The sequence below is a fragment of the Ornithorhynchus anatinus genome, chromosome 5, assembly GCF_004115215.2.
Source record: "Ornithorhynchus anatinus isolate Pmale09 chromosome 5, mOrnAna1.pri.v4, whole genome shotgun sequence".
NCBI lineage: Eukaryota > Metazoa > Chordata > Mammalia > Monotremata > Ornithorhynchidae > Ornithorhynchus > Ornithorhynchus anatinus.
The window spans coordinates 48425774-48448212 of NC_041732.1; the positions used below are offsets into that span (position 1 = coordinate 48425774).

A 22439-nucleotide genomic window follows, 5' to 3' on the forward strand; every position below is an offset into this window, starting at 1 on the left:
TGGGTTTCTTCTAAGTCACTGACTGCAGCCGAGATTCGGGGAAGGGCATCTGGCAAGTCCCTCCGGACACGAGCACGGCGGCACAGCCCGATTCTGGCTATTCGCAAGCCCCTTTTCTGGCTGAGGGTCAATTTCTCTTCATCAGAACTGCGGGCCAGGCATTCTCAGTGCTCCCCCCAAGTCAGTGCCCGGAATATCGGGGGCTTTTTTTTGTTTTGTTTTTACCTCTAAAAGGCGACAGGACTCAGGGTCCCCAGCGGAAGAGCGTGGCGGCCTTTCGCTCCCGAAGAGAAACAGCTGTGCCAGGGAGGGATGGGGTGGGGCTTCTGAACAGACTCAAAGAGATCTCACCAGCTTGGGAAAACCCAGGGGCTGGTGCTGCCACGCCCCATCTAAAGGCTGAGGTAGACGGAGAGCAAATCACTCCTGTATCCGACCCAAGGCATCCCACTCATTCCAGGAGTGAGCAAGTGGGGTCGCGGTGAGGGGGCGTGAGGGGGAAAGGGGTTAATTTTCTTTTAAAACTGCCAGCCTGTCCTTCCGTAACAAATGACACCGTATATCGGAATCTGACATGGCATTTTTACAGGCCCTTCAGAGGATCTCAAAGCACTCTGGAGACAACCAGCCCCTCTGGAGGCTTTTTTTTTTTAAATCATTCGTATTTATTGAGTGCTTACTGTGTGCAAAGCACTGTACTAAGCGCTTGGGAGAGTACAAAATAACAACAGACACACTCCTGCCCACAACGAGCTCACAGTCTGGAGGGATGCCACACAGTAAAAGCTTAACAAATATCATTATTATCATTATTATAAGACAGAACTTGGGACAGTGTAGGACTTTTTCCTTTTTTAATGGTATTTGTTAAGCATTTACTAAGTGTCAAGCACCGTTCTAAGTGCCGGGGCAGATACAAGTTAATCACGTCACACACATCCCTGTTCCACTCGGGGCTCACAGGGGAGGAGGGAGGACAGGTACTGAAATCCCCATTTTACAGTTGGTGAAACTGAGGCACAAAAAAGTTTAATGATTTATCCAAGGTTACCCGGCAGACATGGCAAAGTCGGGATTAGAACCCAGGTCCTTCTGACTGCTGGGCCACTGGGAGTTTCTGCCACCGGGCCACACTCCTCCTCCGAGGCTTCTCTTTTGATAGGCACATGATGAGTCAGTTACCCTCCTTCCAGTTCAGCTTTCAGTGAGGCCAGGTCCATATGAGGTCTGAACTAGCAGCTAGGATTAATTTTAGCATCAAGCGAGTTAAAACCATCCAACACACCCCGGAGGGAAATCTGTACCAAAGTTAGGATTTCTCAAAATCTTGTTGATGGGTGTGTGGATTAGTTCTTAGTCCTTCAAAGTGTTGGAAAGGAGGGAGGTTGTTCAAGGGGCTGGGGGGCATGGTGAGTATAGCTTGTTCCAAATCTACCCAGGCACACTGCTGTGGATATACATCTCTCTGCTGGTTTAAAGCAGCAGTGTGGCCTAGTGGAGAGAGCACAGGCCTAGGAATCATAGGACCTCGGTTCTAATCCTGCCTCCGCCACCTTCCTGCTGGATGACCTTGGGCCAGTCACTTAACCTCTCTATGCCTCAGTTACGTCATCTGTAAAATGGAGATTAAAGCTGTGCGCCTCACGTGGACACAGTCCAACCTGATTATCTCGTATTTACCCCAGCGCTTGGTACCGTGACTGGCATATCGTAGATGTTTAACAAATAATAACAACAGGAATAATAATAATTGTGGAATTTGTTAAGCGCTTACTATGTGCCTCGCTTACCATGTGCCTTACTACTAAGCACTGGGGTAGATACGAGATAATCAGGTTGGACAGAGTCCTGTCCCACATGGGGCTTGCAGTCTGAGCGGGAAGGAGTAGGATTTAATCTCCATTTTACAGGTAAGGAAACTGAAGTACAAAGAAGTGACCTGCTCGTGGTTCCACAGCAGACAAGGCAGAACCAGGATTAGAGTCCAGGTCCCCTGACTCCCAGGTCCATGTTCTATTAGGTCAAGCTGCTTACTCCAAATTATAAACATATTCAGGCATATTCGTCTGACACCAGATCTTCTTGATTCTACCTTCACAGCACCTTTGAAGCAGTGTGGTCTACAGGCCTGGGAGTCGGAGGGACCTGGGTTCTAATTCTGACTCCATCACATCAGCTGTGTGAACTTGGGCAAGTCACTTAGCTTCTCAGTGCCTCAGTTCCCTTATCTGCAAAATGGAAATTACTACTGTGAGCCTCATGTGGGTCATGGATTGGGTCCAAACTGATTAACTTGTATCTACCCCAGCGCTTAGGTCAGTACCTGGTGCATAATAAGTGCTTAAAAAATACCATTTAAAAAAAATATCTGGAATCTGTCCTTTCCTCTTCAGCCAAAACACTATCACAGTGACCCAAGCAGGTATCCTATCCCAACTTGCATCAGTTTCCTCACCCATCTCCCTGCATCCTGTCTGTCCCCACTCCAGTCCTAACTTCACTCTGCTGCCGGGATCATTTTTCTAAAACAAAATTCAGTCAGGGTCTCCTCACTCCTCAAAAATATCCAATGGGGAAACAGCGTGGCTCAGTGGAAAGAGCCCGGGCTTGGGAGTCAGAGGTCATGGGTTGGAATCCCAGCTCTCCCACTTAGCTGTGTGACTGTGGGCAAGTCACTTCACTTCTCTGTGCCTCAGTTACCTCATCTGTAAAATGGGGATTAAGACTGTGAGCCTCATGTGGGACAATCTGATTACCCTGTAACTACACCAGCGCTTAGAACAGTGTTCTGCACATAATAAGCGCTTAACAAATACCAACATTATTATTATTATTATTATTATTACTATCCATTGCCAACCAATGGCTACAGATCCAATCAGCATCAAGGCACTTCAGTCATCAGCTCGCTCCCTCCTACCTAAGCTCACTATCTCTTACTACAGCCCGGCCCGCACGCTTCACTCCTCTAACGCCAACCTACTCACTGTACCTCGATCTCGTCTATCTCACCACCGACCTCTCACCCACATTCTGCCTCTGCCCTGGAATGCCCTCTCCCTTCATATCCAACAGACCACTGCTCTCCCTATCTTCAGAGCCCTCCTAAAATCCCAACTCCTCCAAGAGGCCTTCCCTGACTAAGTCCTCATTTTCCCCCTACTCACCTCCCTTTCTGGGTCACCTATGCATTTGGATAATAATAATAATAATGGTGGTATTTGTTAAGCGCTTACTATGTGCAAAGCACTGTTCTAAGTGATGGGGAGGATACGAGGTGATCAGGTTGTCCCACGTGGGGCTCACAGTTTTCATCCCCATTTTACAGATGAGGGAACTGAGGCATAGAGAACTGAAGTGATTTGCCCAAAGTCACACAGCTGGCAAGCAGCAAAGCAGGGATTAGAACCCATGACCTCTGACTCCCAAGCCCGGGCTCTTTCCACTGAGCCACGCTTCAATGGGTAACCCTTAAGCCCTTGATGTTAACCCATACACTTATGTAATATCTTTATTCTCTCCCATTTCCCCAAGCTATTTATTTGAATGTCTAGCTCCTCCTCTACAGTATAAACTCCCAAGGGGCAGGAATTGTGAATACCAATTCTATTGTATTGTACTCTCCCAATCGCTTAGTACAGTGCTCTGCACGAAGTACTCAAAAAAAACCACTGACTGATTAATTAGTATGACATTTCAGCCACAATCTGCAGCAGAGGGATAAAGCCCAGTCTCTGTGTCCTTATATCGAGGAATAATATTTTGAAAGGGGAGATGTTTGGGATTTTTGATTAGTCATGAACGAGGTCTTAATAGAAAACATATGGAAACATCCAGGAAAACTGGAAAAGAGAAGCTAGTTCTCCCACTGCTAAGCTTCTCTACTCTCAATCCAATTCTGTTCCAGGCAGCAAACCTGTTCTCAGGAGTGAAAGTAAAGAGAATTTGGCCTCTAGGCCCATGACATTACACACGCTATGCTGGACTCCCGACAGAACACGATGTCATCATGGGCCAGGCTGAACTAATGGAGGGACAAAAATTAAAACGGGAGAGAGGCCGTGGCTGGTGCCTACACATCTGCCATCTGCGGGGCAGGGGGCAGAAATCCCCCAGAAGGAATCCCTACCCCTCTCTCCCTCTCCCCACTACACCGATGTGGGAGTTTGGATCCCACAAGGGCTACAGCTGAGCTGGCCCTTCCCCCTCAGACCTCAGCACCTCCATTTCCTCCTCCCTGGAGCTCTCTTCCTCCCAGGGCCTCTCCACTCCTGGCCTCCAAGTCCAGTTGCGGTGGGTGGAAGGGAGCGAGCAGGGCACCGTCACCTTCACCCCAGAAAGAGCACAGCCACCGGGCTTGGGGCAAGGTCGGGGCGGCGGCAATGGGCTCCATTTTAGAGCGGCTGGGGAGCTGGGCAGGCAACAGGGAGCTTGCTGAGGGGCTGAGTTGAATGAGACTGTGCCCGTGAGGCGCCACACAACACAACCCCATTTTCCTCAAACATCATCATCTCCACCCCATGTCTCCACAGGCAACGCCCGCCTTCCCACCGGAACGCCTAGGGGTGCAGACCGACCGCTTGGACCAGTGCACCACCCCCAACCAGATCTGAGGGAACAGACAGCCCGGAACACTGTGCCTCTGCTTCTCACTCCTCTCCGGCTCAGTGTGAAGTCAGCTACAGCTGTGACGACGTGAAGCTCGGCACTTCCAAATCACTCATACCAGAAGATGTATTCTAGGTCTACTTTGTCCCCCCGCCCCACCCCAGAACCCCTCTCGGGCACATCCCAGTTTACTTCCACCACTGGATGTCCTCCCCTCAAATGTACTGTCATTTTCCCCGCTGGGAAGTCTTATCTTCAGAAGTCAATAAGAGGAAATCAGGCTAGGAAAACACAAGGTCCTATTGTGATCCTTGCTGCTGACAAAGCTCAGCATGAAACCAAGTGAATAGGGAAAATAAGAGGCCAAGAGGGATGGGAGGGAAAGTCTCCATGCACAGGAGGGGAAAAAAAGCAATCCCTTCTTTTGTGGGCTCTGAGCTATACAAGGTGAAGGCTTCTGAAGAAATCTGCCAATCCCGTGTTTGGCATTCCCCTTCCTGGGAGCTTGACCCCCTGCCGAGAGCTTTCAAACTGAGACACAAGTGAGGCTTTTCTCTCTGTGCTGCTGGGCTGGCAGCCACCCAATCTCAGGGTCACTTTTACTTAGCTCTTTGACAAGACATCTCCCTTTCAGACCCAGATCCTAAAGGGTCTGCGAAGGGAGGGAGCAAAATGCCCACTAGGCGCATCAGTTGTGACTTTGGGGCGAGTCGCCCAGAACCAAATCCCTGCATCAGGGCTCCAACCCTCCAGCAAAATGAAGTCCAGACACAGCTCATCATGCTTAAAAACTATAGGGGTCTCTACAATCAGTTTATCCCTTAACTTTCTACTTGCCAAGATCAGCACACCAAAAATTCGCGTTGCCCTAGGGTTCGAAGCAAAACCTAAAAAAATGAAAGCATTTCCAAGCCCCAACTCATCCCTTGCCCTGACTGGGACTGAAATCCCAAGGGCGCTCTACTATCTCCTTATACTACTTTTCCCGGATACTAGGGTTCCAAGATTTGTGTCTGAAGGATCTGGTGACTTGGGATTGGCCAAATTCTCATTAATGGTGAGGAAAAATCTGTTTAGTCAGCTCTGCTTTCCAGTCTGAATTACACTTCACAGCTTGGGAGTTCCTAGAGCTATCGAACTTCTAAGGTGTCTCTCAACCATGGCATGGCTAGGATCGGTGGGAGCCAGATTTTATTTATTTAGTTTGTGTGTGTGTGTGTATGTGTGTGTGTGTGTGTGAGTGAGAGTGAGAGAGAGAGAGAGAGAGTGCGAGCGCTAGTCTGGGCCTTACATCTACAGCTCTACAACCAGGGAGCTCTTTAGCCTCTAAACAAGTCTCCTTTTCTACAAGCCAAAGGGCCTTATTGTTGGAAGAGGTCATAAAAGCTAAGAAAGGTGAGTGCATCGGTAGATCTGGGACCACATTTTTGGCAAAAATACGATCATTTACATAAGTTTTTTCATCTTGGAGTTATACTCTAACATTATTTAAATAGGTGTAATTCAAATGTTTGGGTCCGAGAATTAGAAATGGAAAATCTGGTAAATCTGGGGAAGAATCTCCACCCTGCAATACAGGGGAGACGATGGACATAGGTGCCAATTTTTCATTGTGAGCACCGGGGCAAAAACGGGGAAGGACGACTGGGAGGAGGCAGGTTTCAAAGAATGAAACGGCACAAAAGCTTTCATTTGGGCCTTTTGGGCCTGAGTGGAAGCTTCTCGGGTCTTGTCAGAGAGACCTGGGATGAGAAAGCTTGAAAGTCCAGCTCAGAGCTCCTCCCTATTCCAGAACGTGCAACCGAGGCTGATGGGACAGTGCAGACGGTGATGATAGGGCCCAGCTGCCAGGAACCAACCCCGTGCTTTAGCAGCTCTAACGGGGGCACCCCAGCCAGATTAGACCACCTCCACTGGGAAGGCCAGACAAAGCCCCAGCAGGCTAGGCTACGGAGCACAACTTCCCCAGGTGAATCATAATAATAATAATGGTGGTATTTGTTAAGCGCTTACTATGTGCCGAGCACTGTTCTCTGTGCTGGGGTAGATACAGGGTCATCAGGTTGTCCCACATGAGACTCACAGTTAATCCCCATTTTACAGAAGAGGTAACTGAGGTACAGAGGAGTTAAGCGACTTGCCCACCGTCACAGAGCTGACAAGTGGCAGATCCGGGATTTGAACCCATGACCTCTGACTCCCAACCCCAGGCTCTTTCCACAGAGCAATGCCAAATCATCTGGAGGAGGATGATACGGGGGTGACATCACCCAGCCCCTCTAGAAAAGTACAAGAAGCACACAAAGCCTAACCCACAAGTCACCAGGCCCAATGAGAGAATGGTCTCTATAGTAATTCAACCCTGCTTTCTGGAGGCTGAGACACCATGCAGAAAATGAAAATTAGTGAGCATAATCATACTATCTGTTTGGCCCTTACTATGTGCCAAGAACTATATTAAGCACTGGGATAGCCACAAGAAAATCAGGTCATATACCATCCCTATCCCACATGGGGCTCTCAATGTAAGGGGGAGGTAAAACAGGCATTTAATCCCCATTTTATAGGTGAGGAAACTGAGGCACAAAGACGTTAAATTACCTGCCCATGTTCACACAAGATGAAGAGCTGGGATTACAACCCAGGTCCCCTGACTTCCAGGCCCACACTCCTTCCACTAGCCAACTACTGTATCTGGCTTCTGAGAGCGGTATTAGCTTACAGAATACAATTTCCATTCCCAGTGGAAATCAAGCATCAGTTTGCAAGAAATCTTCAGACTGAGGGATCGACTGAAAGTAGTCCCAGAGACAGGATTACAATCCCAGAGTCTGGGCTATCATGACATCGCAGGCTAATGACCAAGGGGGGCAAGAAACAGCAGAGAAGGTTGAGGGAAGCCTCCACAAGCCTTTAGTTGAAAACAACCAGGTTCACAATTGGGTCTTTGTTCCCTGAAAATCGTGGAAGCTCCACGAATTGGTATCAATCAATCATCCAATGGTATTTAGTCAGTCAGTGGTATTTATTGAGTGCTTATTATGTGCCAGAGCATATGCACGGTCTTGTTTTTGTCCATCTGTCTCCCACTCTTAGACTGTAAGCCCGTCATTGGGAAGGGATTGGCTCAATCTGTTGCCAAATTGTACATTCCAAGTGCTTAGTACAGTGCTCTGCACATAGTAAGCACTCAATAAATACTATAGAACGAACGAATGAATAAATGCATCGGAGCAAATGATGCAATAGGAATTAGCAGGCGCGTTCCCAGCCCATAACAAGTTTATAGTCTAGATGGGGACACAGACATTAATATGATTAAATAAATTATAATATATAAATATATGCACTGAAGTCCTGCCAGGTTGGGGGTGGGGCGAAAATCAATTGTCCAAGGACACAGATCCAAGTGCAAAGATAATGCAGAAAGGACAGCAAGCGGAAGAAAAAAGGGCTTAATCTGGGAAGACCTCTTGGAGGAGATAGGACCTTAATAATGCTTTGAAGGTGGAGACAGGGGTGGTCTGGTATATGTGGAGGGGGAGGGTGTTCCCAATAAGAAGAGGAAATGGGTCGGTGGCAAGATAGACGAGACCGGGGCTCTAGACTGTAGGCAGGGATTGTCTGTCTCTATTGCTGAATTGTACTTTCCAAGCGCTTAGTACAGTGCTCTGAATGCAGTAGGTGCTCAATAAATACGAATGAATAAATACAGTTGAATGAATCATCAACATCCATAAACCACCTATGAAACACAGAACCCTGTACTTGGTACTTAAAAGGAAATAGAGGACATGATCTCTTCCCTTCTCTGTGCCTATCAACTTTTCCTCCTAAATGGAAGAGGTGCTCCTACTGCAGAATCAATCAGTCACACTTACTGAGTGCTTACAGGGTGCAGGATACTGTACTGAGTGCTTGGCAGAGGACAATGTAAGAGTTGGTAGACATGCTCCCTGCCCAGAACAAGCTTACGGTCTAGAGGAAGAACCGATGTTCCCTTCCAGGGTTTTAGCTTAGAGAAATTATTTTCTAGATTAGATGGAAAAGCTCAGCAGATCAATCGCTGGTATTTGCTGAGAGTTTACCGTGTGCTGAGCATGGCACTAAGCACTGAGAAGCAGCATGGCCTAGTGGATTGAGCATGGGCCTTGGAGTCAGAAGGACCTGGGTTCTTATCCCGGTTCTGCCCGTTGACCGCTGTGTGTAGCCGTGGGCAAGTCACTTTAACTTCTCTGTGCTTCAGTAAAATGGGGATTAAGAATAAGAGCCCCGTGTGGGACAGGGACCGTGTCCAACCCAGTTATCTTGTATTGATCCCAGCGCTTAGTACAATGCCTGGCACATATTAAGGACTTAACATATACCATTTTAAAACAACCATTCAGGAGATTCATTTAAACATATCCATACCTAAGTCGTGACAACCCAACAACCACCCTTAGCATTTATTCATTCATTCAATAGTAGTTATTGAGCATTTACGATGTGCAGAGCACTGTACTAAGCGCTTGAAATGTACAATTCGACAACAGATAGAGACAATCCCTGCCCACTGAGGGGCTTACAGTTTAATTACTCCCCAAACTCCAGCACTTCAATTGTACTTTCAGTTGTACTTTCAAGCTTTTAATCAGTTTCTTCACCCAATCTCTTTCACACAACTCCTTCATTGGTTGTAAACTCCTTGAGGGGAGGGAACCCGTGTTTTGCTTCACACTTATTCTCCCAAACTTTAGTCACACCAGCACCACAAGTGAATTTCATCATCAGTGGCAACTTCTTCAAATACAAAGGACAAGCATAACATGGCTACCAATTCTGTTGCACGGTACTCTAGCAAGTATTTAGTACAGTGTGCTCTGCACACAGTAAGCATTCAAAAAAATGCCATGGATTGACTCTATACACTTTCTTAAGCTCTCAGTATAGTACGCTGCACTCAGTAAGCACTCATAAATGCCCTAATTGACTTCAATTCAGAGGAAGAGAACACGGGGGAACGAGGTGTACATAAAAAATAATTTATTGGGAGGGGAGGGGGGGAAGGGTCGGTCAAGTTTAGGGGTGGGGATCAGGCCTGGACCTATGAAGAGTCAGTCACCAAAGTAGGCACAAGAGGTGGAGCAAGTTCTAGCCAGCAGTAGCCTGGGAAACACCATTCTCCCCGCAAAAGTCACAAAACAGAACACAGAGAACCCGAAGATATCACAGCTCAAAACTTAGGCCGGGACATGACTGTCCTAGAGAGGAGGAGCTACAAAAAGATTTCTGACTGGGTTTTTATTATTATTCTTTCTCTTTTCCACACACCCTCCCCTTCATCCCCATAAAATTATGCTACCCTATCAAGGAGTAGACTACAGACAACCAAACAGGACAGCTATTTTCTCAGTGGACCTGGATTCTAGATCTCGGAAGGGTCCAGAATAAAGCTTGTCTCCCTGGGGTCCTCAAGGCTTGGTCAGTCCTAAACCCAAAGGATTTGGACAGAACCAGACCTGCCTCGGGAATATTAACTGGCTCCAACACCTCACCCACTTAGCGAATGCTGACCCATCCTCTCCACATTTCTCAGTGGCTCTACTCCTCCATGTCACCGTGTCAGTCAGGCGGTAAAGGACCTTCTGGGACAGGGTTTGTGAACTGCCATCCCAGTCGCCACGGGAAGTTTCCCGCTCGGACGGGGGCTCTCGATCCAAGCTAAGCTGCGCTGGGAGAAATACATTTAAAAATATTAATGTGGGTTGGCACCTTCCCGATGCTCATACCGTCAGACCAGTCCCAATGGCCCAACTGGGAAATTAACTGGAAAGGAAAGCAATCTTCCTTGCTTTCTACTCTCAGATGCTCCTCCTCTGGAGCTCTGTGATGCATAGGCTGATTTTATGCACACATACATTGAAACACACACACACACACACACACACACACACAAATAACTCTCGGCAGGAGCCAAAAATCAAAGACCAACCCCATGGTTTTTAAGTGAGCAAGTCCAATTTCCTCCTTTGTAGCTCTTGACACATGCTGGCTGGGAGCCGTCTGGTTTTTTTTCCTGCCTTGTTCCTGCACCAGAAGGCTCTGCACTGCAGGTCAGGGGATGATAAGGAAATGAACAGTGTAATTTCCAAGGCCTCTGAACGCAGTCCTGTCAGCAGCTCTGGAGGCGGGTTACTCAAGCATGGCTCGAAGACTGAAAACCACAGAGAGCAAAGCTCAGAAAAGCCAGCAACCGCCACAGCTCAGCTGAGTACGTTACCTACCACCCTGAATCCGAAAACGCGGACCCCTGTGGATGAAGCCAGGAGAGGAAAGTTCTTATTCCCCAAATGGCATCGTCCATAATAAAGAGAGGATCGCCCCCTCGGCTCGGACTTAGGGTTGTCCCCAAGAATGTGTGTGTGTGGAGGGGGATGCCACGGCCTTGCCATTTTTACCCAGCTCTTTCACACCCTGCTTATTGATGGCCCCTTAACTGAAACCAGCCACAGGTTTAACCCCACAGAAACTGCGGCAAGTCTCTGAAGACACTTCCTGAGCTTGCTTTCGACTCTTTTCATGGGGAACTAATGTACCCATCTCCACGCAGTTATAGAAAACATAAGACACTCGGGCTTTTTCAGCAGTACACTCTCAGTACCTATCTCTCTTCACCACATTCGGGGACAGAACCCACCAGACTCCTTGCCTATCAAGGATAAGCACAAGAACTCCTCATCTACTCCCCGGTTACCCTTGCGGGGAGGTGGGGGAGGCCAACAAAGAAGGAAAACTGGAAAAGACCCAACAGCCCGTTTCAACAGTCAGCCTGAGTATCAGTACCACATCACAAAGATCCTCAGCACTACACCAGTTAGCAGTTGGCTTTTTCAGTTCATTTTCCCTTTCCATATGCAAATACAGTGCTCTGCTCTGAGCCAGATGCAAATGGTTGTTCTGTGCAAACAACCCCACCTAATTTAGAAAAAAACACCCAAAGGGGAAGATCCCTCTGGAAATGAGAAAGCAAGCCAAAGCACCTGTGAGCTACGTGGGTTTTCTGCCCATTTTTCCGGAGGAGGCCGCCAGCGCCATTGAGCATTCAACCAGATACGGGCCTAGGAGGAAGCACAACGGAAGGATGACAGAGCAGCCCATCCTCAATAGCCTTTATTGAGCACCTGTGTGCAGACTGCTGTACTAAGCCCTTGGCCGGGGGAGCGGGGAGGGGAAGAGCTTTGCCTGCAGATGCCCCACAGGGAACATGATTCACTCCCCACAGGGATTAGAGGCTCTCTGCAAAGTGGAAAATGCTCCGAGGGCATTTGGCTGGTGTTACCTGCCTTGCCATCAACAGCTGAGCGAAAATAATGGGGGTGGGGTGCGATTAGGGTAAGGCGTGGCTGTAGGGGAAGGGTAAGGAGGGCTCAGCTTTAATGATGGAACTGGGATTTGGGAGCCAAAGCAAAGGAATAGGACCAAAGTAAAAAAAAGGGAGTGATGCTGAGGAGTCAGAAGACGAAATAGAAGCAGCGCAGCCCAGGCGATAGAGCACACAGACCTCAAAGTCAGAAGGACCTGGGTTCTAATTTCGGCTCTGCCGCTTGCCCATTGTGTGCCTTGGGTCAGGCACAACTTCTTTCTGCCTCAGTCCCCTCATCTGTAAAATGGGGATTACGATTGTGAGCCTCATGTGGGACAGGGACCGTGTCCACCTGATTATCTTGTACCTACCCCAGAGCTTAGAACGGTGCCTGGCACACAGTAAACACTTAAATACAATAAAAAAGTACCTTCAGCTTCATTCTGTACCCTAAATTGGCAAAGGGTTTGCTAAAGAATGAAGCGGTCCAACCCAGCAGGAAGTAGGTGGCAATAACTGGAAAAGCAACTCTAGGGCACACTGTGTCCCCAACTCACTTGAGTAAAACAATTATTAGGGAAAAAAATCAATCAATGGTCTTTATTGAGTCCCTTACTCTGTGTGGAGCACTGAATTAAGCATTTGGAAGAGTACAGTACAAATACTGCCTTATTTTCCCTGAAAGCCTTGAGACCCCCTTATAGGCCAGGTGTGGCCACAGTGTGATTCACAAGAAACCTACAGCTCTTCTTCACTTGCTAGGTGGCCTGCAGACAAACGCTTAAATTATTTAGCAGTAGCAGAGCAGGCTGGGGCGGTGGGGGGGCCTGTTTTAGCACTTTTGGTGGCGTCATCTCCGCCCAAATGGGTGTCGGCTGGTGGGGGGGAGGGGGATACAGTCCCCAGCCCCACCCTTTAAACCCCTGCCCAGTCTCTCCACTGCCTGTGGCTGCTCCTCACTACCACCCCACCTTCTCTAATCCACTTGCCACTCTCCCTTCTCTTCCCCCCCAGGCCCACCCACCTCTGTTCATAACTGTGGTATTTGTTGAGCGCTTACTATGTGCCAGTCACTGTACTGACCACAAGGGAAGGCACAAGTTTATCAGGTTGGCTGTAATCCCCGTCCCCCATGGGGCTCATTTTACAAATGAGGTGAGTGAAGTGCAGAGAAGTGAGTAATAATAATGTTGGTATTTGTTAAGCGCTTACCCAAGGTCACACAACAGATGAGTGGAGGAGTCAGGATTAGAAACCGTGACCTTCTGCCTCCCAGGCCCGTGCTCTATCCACTAGGCCACCTCCAGAAACCATCTGGCTACCAACCAGAAGCCACTCTTTTTCCCCCTCTCCTTCCATCACTGAAACCTCCCAGCCATGAGTCCTTGAAAAAGCCGGTAGCAGATAGATCACCGCTGCCTGTAGTTTGTACACATCCCCCTTTTTTTTTTGGCTTGTCGGAGCGGTGGGGGTAGCACAGTGAGCGGGCAACCAGACAGACACCCCAGTCGCGACCAAACAACCTATCCATCATACCCAAGCCAAGGCAGCGGGCAGGAGCCGGAAGGCTCTGTCCTGTTTATTCCTTAATGTTACCTTCCTCGCTATCCTGGGCGAGCATGGAGGAAGCGAGAGGCTTGGTGACAGAGCCAGCTGCAACGGCTGAAAACCCAATTTGACCGTTCTTAACACCATCCCCCAGTTGGGGGGCGTCTGCCTAAGGAGAGGAAAACCACAAGAGACCCTGCCCAGGGGGACCATGGCTAGGAACACGTCTGCACTGCTACAATGCATGCGATTACCAACACTCCCCATTTTCCAACAGTCTTCGAAAGGAAATTCTGGGCAAAAAACTTCTTCCCTCATAGCCTGCGTACGGTACCCATCCCAACAGAAGCACCTAACAGCCAGGTCCCAAACGATCGGCTCAAAGGCCTCGGCTACGACCATGGAATCCAAGCTTGAGAGCGCGGAAGGGCTCCGTGGCAAGGAGGCCGGAGGCAAGGAAGGGACTGGGACACAGCTTCTGTCCACTTCACCTTCCTCTTGCTGGCACGGTGGTCCTCTGTGCTTGATAGCCGATCCCAGCAGATGTTGTATAAATCGATTACTCTGCAATTACATCATCATCTCCTCTCCTGGGTGTTTCCAGAGTGGTGGGTACACCCTTCTGAAAAGAGGGCCAAGTGTGCACAAGCGGTGGACACAAGTAGCAACAAAGAGATGTGGGTTTAGGAAAAACGGGGGGGAAGGGGGGGTGCGTGTGTTTGTGTGTGTGCGGGTTGGAACGGTGGATGTTGGAAGGCCAGCAAAATGAACACGCTCGACGGCCTGCGACCCTTACGCCTGGCTGGGGTTGGACCACACCGAGTTAATCAGAAGCAGAGTTACAAAACCTCCTATCCCGCCCTCTGGCTCCCAAAATCATCGCTCTTCCCTCCATACCCCCAAATCAACCAGAAGGCTTCGGGCCGACGCTGTCATTCTGCTAAGCAAGCCCTTTGCGTTCTCTCCTTAATAACGCAGATGGAAGCTGCCAGTTCGCAGGATCCAATCTGATCAGAGATCAGGGATTCAAAATAAATTCTCCTCAGAGATAAATCTGCTGCCTGAACATTGCAAGAGGGCAGAAGTGGCTAGGCTAGCACGTCCCTGACGGTCTTAATGAGGGTGAGGGGATTGACATGCCATGCTTCTGGGACTTCCTCAGTGAACTGCCATTTGGAGGGAGCCCCCCATCCCCCCAACTTCACCACTCACGGCAGGCCACCCAAGCCACCTCTTCTTCCCTCCATTAACTGCATCCAACCCTTTGTTTTCTTCATGCTCCAGTTCTGCTCTCCTTACCCACTGTTACTGATGTTCTCGCTCCCCATTCTTGGTCAGCTTCATTTTTACGTGTTCATCTCCACCGCAACTTTCAGAGGCTTATTCAAATGGCCGTCCAACTCCAAGGCCTGAAGTTCTGGGAGCGGCAGCTTCACACATTTCAGCCGGGGGAAAAGGGGGGCGGGAAGACCAAGAGGGGGGTTGCTGCTGATGGCGCCACACCGTGAGGCAAACCCTCCGTCTCTGTAGTTCTTTCCAGCAACCCCATCCTTCTGCCAGGAACTGCTGCCTCGTTTTAACCTTCTCCCCACCCGCCCTGTCAATCCTCCCAGGCACCCAAGGCAATAGGGGCTTTCAACCCGGGCGGCATTAGTGAAAGCCAAACCTTCCTGGCACTGAGGCACGTCATCAACTGAATGCGCCGCTGCGTTCTGCCCCGCACGGAGGAGTCTCCCGGCCGGTCCAAGCACGACTACCCGCAGCGGGTTCTACTGGTCTCTCCCTGACCAAGCGCTCGCAGATGTACAGAGATGGAAGCCCAAACCTCTCGGCCACCCGGACGCTGCCGTCGGGGCTCCTGGGATAGAGGGTCAGCTGCTGTTCCGAGTCAAAGCGGCTTCTTGGAGCTGACCTGCGGTCCCAGGGGTGAGACGTGGCCTCCGCAGCTCTCGCCAGCTTCGCTCACCAATGTGGAATGTGTGCGGTGAGATGCCTTGAGAGGCCACATTCCCAGCAAAGCAAGATGCCAGGAGCAGAAAGGTGGGTTTGGGCTAAGAACAAACATCCTCTCCTCTCCTCAAACCTGGTAGCGACGGCAAAACCGAGCTGCCCCCCACCCCGGGAGACATGGCAGAGCACAGCCTCCGGGGCCAGGGGGGAGCAGGGCCAACGCCCAGCTGGAATCCTCTCCCGCTGAAGTGGGCCGCGGAGCATCTGCCACCCAAATGCAGGCGGGGCCCCGCGGCAGCTGCCGTCAAAGAGGGGAAACGAGCTAGTTAATAACGGAGGACCCCGACGACACTCCGAAGGAAGCCCGGATGCTGAGAGCTGCACTGACGTCCCGGAGGCGGAGACCGACGGACCCACAGCAGAGAGGAGCCGGCGCCCACCACACCTCAGGTGGCGAGGGGTCCCGTTACCCAGACCCATACACCCAGTCTATTAACATTTATGTGTTGAAATCGGTATTCTCTGCTGCGGCTGATGTAATTGCAGAGTAATCGATTTATACAACATCTGCTGGGATCGGCTGAGAGCAAAGGATGAGCAGGGCAGGGGGCGGCCCGGCCCAGAGAGCCGCCTGCCAACGGGACGGCGCGGCCGGCCATTCGGCCCGTTGAGCCTCTCTGCAGGAATCGGAAGCAGCAGAAGCTTACGGCGGCCTAAGGCCCGCGGCGACAGCAGCCTGACCCCGACTTCGGACTCCCACCCACCGGGAGACCGTGGCTCCTGCTGAAGAAAACGGGTCCTGTCTCCCAAAGGACAGCACCCTCCCGATTCTTGAGGTAGGCTCCTCTCCCTGAAAACCAGGTCGCTACCCGTCCTCCATCCTCCTGGGAGAACAAACAGACTACCAGAGGCCCAGAGAGGAGACGCCGTCACCAGGAACCAGAAGCCTCTCCCTGACACCCTATCCCCACGTCATAATTAATAATAACAATAATAATGGTATTCAAGCACTTACTATGTGCCAAGCACTGTTCTAAGCACTGGGGTAGATACAGGGTAATCAGGTTGTACCACGTGGGGCTCACACTTTTAATCTCCATTTTACTGATGAGGTAACTGAGGCCCAGAGAAGTTAAGTGACTTGCCCAAGGTCATACAGCAGGTAAGTGGCGGAGGCGGGATTAGAACCCACGTCCTCCGACTCCCAAGCCCGGGCTCTTTCCACTGAGCCTCGACGGATCTCATCTGTCTTCTGCTTCACCCCGGTCTTGCTAGGGTTACCCTGGGCATAACTACGGACATGCTCGGAGTTATCTTTGGGATCTACTTCTGCTTAAAATCCCATCTCCTCCGAGAGGCCTGGCTCGACCTAGCCCTCATTTCCCCCACTCATTCTCCCTTCTGCTTCTTCGAATGCCCGTGCACCTGTACCTTTTCGGCGATCGTGTCTACCAACTCTATTGTACCGTGCTCTCCCAAGTGCTCAGTACAGGCAACGCTCAATAAATAACACCGATGGGCTGACCTGTTCTTGCCGCACCGGGTTCCCCTAGCAGCCTGGAGGCCCTACTCACCCCCAAGAGAAGGTTCCTTCTATTCTCTGCCCGTACGCTCCACAGAGCGTGAACTGAGCCCGACTTCCACTCTGGCCTTTTCAAACCTCCCAAGGGCCAAGGAAACCGTGTGGGCTTCAGAGCGGAGTCGCTTCCAGCATGGCAACGGGAAGGGCTCGGCCCCAGGACAGAACGGGCTTCCTAGCCAGCATGGTCCATTCTTAAAACCACCCAGCTCTCCTGGGCTCTCCAACGAGAGAGAGAGAGACAGAGAACGAGAGAGACCAACCCCGCTCTCCAAAGTCCACGCTGGCTACTAATGAGCCCATGGGGCCTCTCTTCCCAACTCGGAACCAGACCGCACGCCAAGATAACCCCAGCTGCTGTGGCCTTGCAATGGACTGGTCACGACCCGTGCGTGAACGCACCAATCTCCCCGAGGGCACGCTTGGCCTTTAGAAACGAGTCCAACACCACCGTGGCGGGCGGCAGACGGCCAGGTCCGAGTGACCCTTACCTTTTCCGACTTGACTTTCTTCAGCGGGCGGCTGCACTCGGCGTCCCCTTCCTCTGGCTCCGGCTTAACTCCCAAAGGGTTGAGCGCCGCCCCGGGTTCGATGGCTATACTCCCAAGAGGCTCCGCGGCACCCGAATCCACTCCTGCCCCCCCATCGTACTGCCCGCCCCGTCCTCCCAAAGCCAGGGGTTGGAGGACCCCGGGATCCTTCTCCGAGCCAGTCCCGCCTCCCTCGCTCCTCTCTTTCTTGCTCTTGGACGAGCCGCTCTCCTTCTCCTTCTTGGAGCCGGCCACACTGCGGGAGGCCTTGGCGGCCTTCTCTGAGCCCTTGGGGGCGATAGCCGCCACCAGGCCTCCGGGGTTGGTGCTGTCCGAACGCCCCTGAGCCTCCTTCTTGTTAGCCGCTCCCTCGCTTGGCGTGAACAGGGAAGTCCCTGGGGCAGGTTTGCCACTGTCCTTGCCGCTCTTACTCCTCTTGGATTTGGATTTGCCTTCTTTCCCCTGAGGGCCCGGCACCGGAGTCACAAACTTAATGTTATCCGGCAGCGTGGCTACGGCGTTTGGGGCCGGGAGCCCCACCTCCTTAGAGCCGGACATCTCCAGTTTCTGCTGATCCTTCTCCAGGTCGGCGTCCAGATCGATGATGAGATTCCCTACTCCAATGTCCCACTCATCCCCGCTGTCGTACGTCTCAACTGGGTTGGCGTCCACTCCTTTCCCTCCGGAGGCTCCGCTGCTCAAGGACATCTTAGAGTCAACTGCCCACCTCGAGATTCAAGGCTCTTCCCCGCCCCCAGCTGCCAGCTTCTCGCCAGCGGTTAGGTCCTCCGGCTCTGGCCCGTCACAACGGTCGGCGACTGCCCGGCGGGCGTCATCATTGCTGGAAGGAAGAGAACGGGACAGTTGTTCAGAGAAATAACGCCGGCACGCTCCCACCCTTAAGGGACGGGCTCCCGCACCGCCCGAGGGCCCTCCTTCCTCAGGGTCCCTAGATGATAACGATGGCATTTCTAAGTGCTTACCCGGGCACTGTACTGAGCACTGGGATGGATACAAGCAGGTCGGGTTTGGCACAGTCCCTGTCCCACATGTGGGGTCACAGTCTCAACCCTCATTTTACGGATGAGGTAACTGAGGCCCAGAGAAGAGGAATGGCCTGCCCAAGGTCACGCAGCAGACGTGTGGCGGAGCCGGGATTAGGACCAATGATCTGGCTCCCAGGCCCGGGTTCTAGCCACTGGGCTACGCTACTTCTCCAGGATCAATCCAGGCACCGGATGGGAAGAGCCTGGGAGGCAGGGGATGTGGCGGGGTGCTAATCCTGACTCTGCGACTTGCCTGTAGTGGGACCTGAGACAAGTCTGCATCTGTTGCCGAATTGTACATTCCAAGAGCTTAGTACAGAGCTCTGCACATAGTAAACGCTCAATAAATACTAAATACTATGGAGGTCATTTCACTTCTCTGGGCCTCAGTGTCCTCAGGTATCAAATGGGGGTGAAATACCTGTTCTCTCTCCTACTTAGACTGTGAGCCTGATGAGGGGATGGGGACTGGGTCCAACCTGATCGCTTCGTATCTATTCCGGCGCTCGGCACGTAGTAAGCGCTTAACAAATACCACTACAACCGTGAATGATGAAGATGATGATGATGACGACGACGACGAAGAACAGGCTCCCTTGTGTTTCTGATCTAAGTCACGAGCTTTGGCAGGAAAGTTAACACCCACTCTCCACCTCCACCTATGCGGAAGACAGTCTTCCCAATTGCTTAACCCGATCTGTGACACGTCTTCAGCTTGCAAGTCAGCTCCCCATCTCCATCAGCCTCCACTCCTACCTCCTCCACCCACTGGCAATTTTCCCTCAATCAATACAGGCCCTGGCAGGTCACAGCTCCCATTTTCAACAAGACATTACTCACACAGTCCTTTCTCACTTCTTCCTCCGGCATTACCAGAGATTTCTTTTTTCCCTCTCCAGTCGCCAAAGCTCAGTCACTCTCTCCAGGGCCTTCCAGGAGGGTTATGCCAGCCATAAATCCTGAAAGTCCCCCATCATCTTCCTGAAGGAAGATGAAGGTGTTACTTTGGGGGGGGGGGGGGTAACACTGGTGAGAAAAGTAAAGGGAAGGGGAGCTCAAAAAAAAATGCTTCCTTACAACTAGAGGTAAGGACTTGTTAGAATTTAGGATGAATCAACTCCAATTCAGGGGAATTCGATCGGGCTTGCCTTTTCAGGAGGGGCCAACAAATCTTAACTTTCTCGCCTCTTGCGGGAATTCCACACTCCACACTGGGCTCTGCTCTGAGACAATGAGCAATCACAGACAGTGTCATCAAGGAAAAACAACACACATCATTACATTCCCACTAAATAGAGGAACTGGCTCTAAGGAAACCACATCCATTAAACATTCTCCCTTCAGGAAAGCTATCCAGAACCCCTACATGTCTGGGAATAATAGACCGGCCGAGGAAAACAGCCTGAAGGGCTGGGCCTCGGTGGCCTCTGTTCTTCCCCTTGTGCGCTGAGGTTCCTCTCGAAGGTCACTGTCCTTACGAGGCTGAACACAAAGGCCCGATGTGACTTTTCCAAAATCCAGCTCTCTTAATCCCAGGAGGCTGCAGAGTGGCTTTCGTGGTACGGCTCTAAAGACACAAATACGGTAAAAATGCCAAGGATTCTTTAATCAGGCTGGCGGCGGCAACCAGACCATTTCCCATCTGCTCCCTGCAGCATCCCTGGCTCTGCACCACGAATAATCAACCCTGTGACAGGTCATTACTGAGATTTTTAACCCCGGGAGGTGGGGGTAACAGGCAAGCTGGAAATGAAAAGCACTGACCTCTCACTGCAATGGCAGAGAAAGTGCAGAATCAGGAGAACCAATACCACAAAGAGCCCTCAAGTCACTTACAGGTTTCAAAAGCTGCGGTGTGCATTTCCCGCCCTCCTTCCTCAACGCCTCTTCTTCCCCTTCCTACAGCCCAAGGCCAGACCACTTTCCCTCTCTAGAAAGAGTACAGCGATCCAGAGAGCCGATCCACCGAACGGCTTAGATTTCTACCTGATTTTCTGGACTGGCTTTCCCTGCCACTCCTGCCAGCTAGTGCCATTTGTGCTTTGTTCCTGCAGTTGAGATAGCAGACAAGCAGCTCCTGGCATGGATGTATGGGCCGGAGTGACAGAGACACACAATGATCATCCCCCTCTCCCCCATTATGCCACCGCGCCCACCTCCAACCCACACCTCCACCCCCAAAACACAGAATATCTCACATCACAGGCATAAAAGCACAAACTGAGCCAGACCCAGCTTGCAGGCCCCTGGCTCAACCCAGCTGCATTTTGAACACATACCTTCCAGGCACACAAGACTATTTTAATCATATTTATTAAGTGCTTGCTATGTGTGAAGCACCATACTAAGCGGTTGGGAAAGTACAATACAACAATAAACAGTGACAATCCCTGCCCCCGATGAGTTTACAGTGGGGGAGACAGACATCAATACAAATAAATAAAATTACAGATATGTTCATACGTGCTGTGGGGCTGGGAGGGGGGAAGAGCAAAGGGAACAAGTCAGGGTGACGCTGAGGAAGTGGGAGACGAGGCAGGGTGGGGTTTAGTCTGGGAAGGCCTCCTGGAGGTGATGGGCCTTCAATAAGGCTTTGAAGAGGGGGAGAGTAATTGTCGGTGGGATATGAGGAGGGAGGGGGTTCTGGGACAGAGGCAGGACGTGGGCTAGGTAGGGGTCGGCGGCGAGAAAGTTAGCACTAGAGGAGTGAAGTGTGAGCAGGTTGGGTTGTAGGAGAGAAGTGAGGTGGAGATAGGAGGGGGAAAGGTGACGGACAGCTTTAAAGTCACTGGAGAGGACTTCTTTGTACTTCAATGCCTTTGTCCAGATACACGTCACCAATAACACTAACCCTTGAAGGGCACACGCTCCAGGGGCTAGTGAGGACTCTCTTCAGAAAGGGTGGGACTCTGAAGAGGCTTCCCGTATGTTCCCCCCACCCCTTTCTGGGGCAGGGGGCGGGCAGGGAGAGGGAAAAAACACCCAGAAAGTGCTTACTATGTGCCAAACGCTGTATTAGGTCCTGGGGTAGATACAAAATTCATCAAATTGGAAAGAGTCCGTAACCCACAAGGGGCTCACAGTCCCAATAAGAGTAGGATTTAATCCCCATTTTGCAGATGACAAAACCGAATCACAGAGAAGTTAAGTGACTTGTCCAAGGTCACCTAGCAGATGAGTGGCAGAGCTGGGATTAGAACATGGCCTAACATGGTTCTAATCCCAACTCCCCCGACTCTCGGGGCTATGTTATTTCAGTTAACCCATGCTGCTTCCCTTCCTTAGAGGCACTGGACTGAAAACAGACATCTGAAGGGAGTATGCATTTACTGAGTGCCCTCAATACACTGGGCTCCACTCAGAAAATACAAACATCGTGGTTCCTGGCTTTTAGGAGTTCACATTTTATTCTCACAGAGCCCCTGTGCCTCTAATTTGTTGAGCTTTGACCTTAGATTCATGGTTCTGAAAAAAAACAATCAAAAGTGTCCTTGCCCAAGCATTTAGTACTGTGCTCTTCACACAGTAAGAGTTCAAATACCACTGACAGATTGACTGAAGAGCTAGGTTTAGTAGAGGACAGTACTGTGTTTAGGAGAGTACACTAGAATTAGAAGGCATAATCCATGGCCTCAAAGATTTTTCACAGACCCTCCAAGAAGCTACGGATTGCAAGAAATAATAGGGTATAAAGAATGTTAAAGATTGGGGGCAAAGGGGTGTAAATACCCTCGTGCTTAGGTGGCAAGGAAGGGACAGTGGGGTGTGGGGAGGGTGACAAAGTTATAAGGTGGGGAGATGAGAGGCCAATTGGGGATGGCCTCCTGGGGGAG

General features: G+C 50.8%; 1 protein-coding gene across 2 annotated transcripts in view; it reads right to left on the minus strand.

The window, feature by feature from the left end:
* Positions 1-22439, minus strand: part of ZNF609 (zinc finger protein 609) — a 154209-nt gene that overhangs the window by 107092 nt on the left and 24678 nt on the right. For both annotated transcript variants that reach the window (XM_029066084.2, XM_029066085.2), the window contains exon 2: positions 17522-18401. In XM_029066084.2, coding sequence (XP_028921917.1) covers positions 17522-18268 — 747 coding nt within the window. In that variant the 5' untranslated portion in view covers positions 18269-18401. The remainder of the gene's footprint in view (positions 1-17521; positions 18402-22439) is intronic.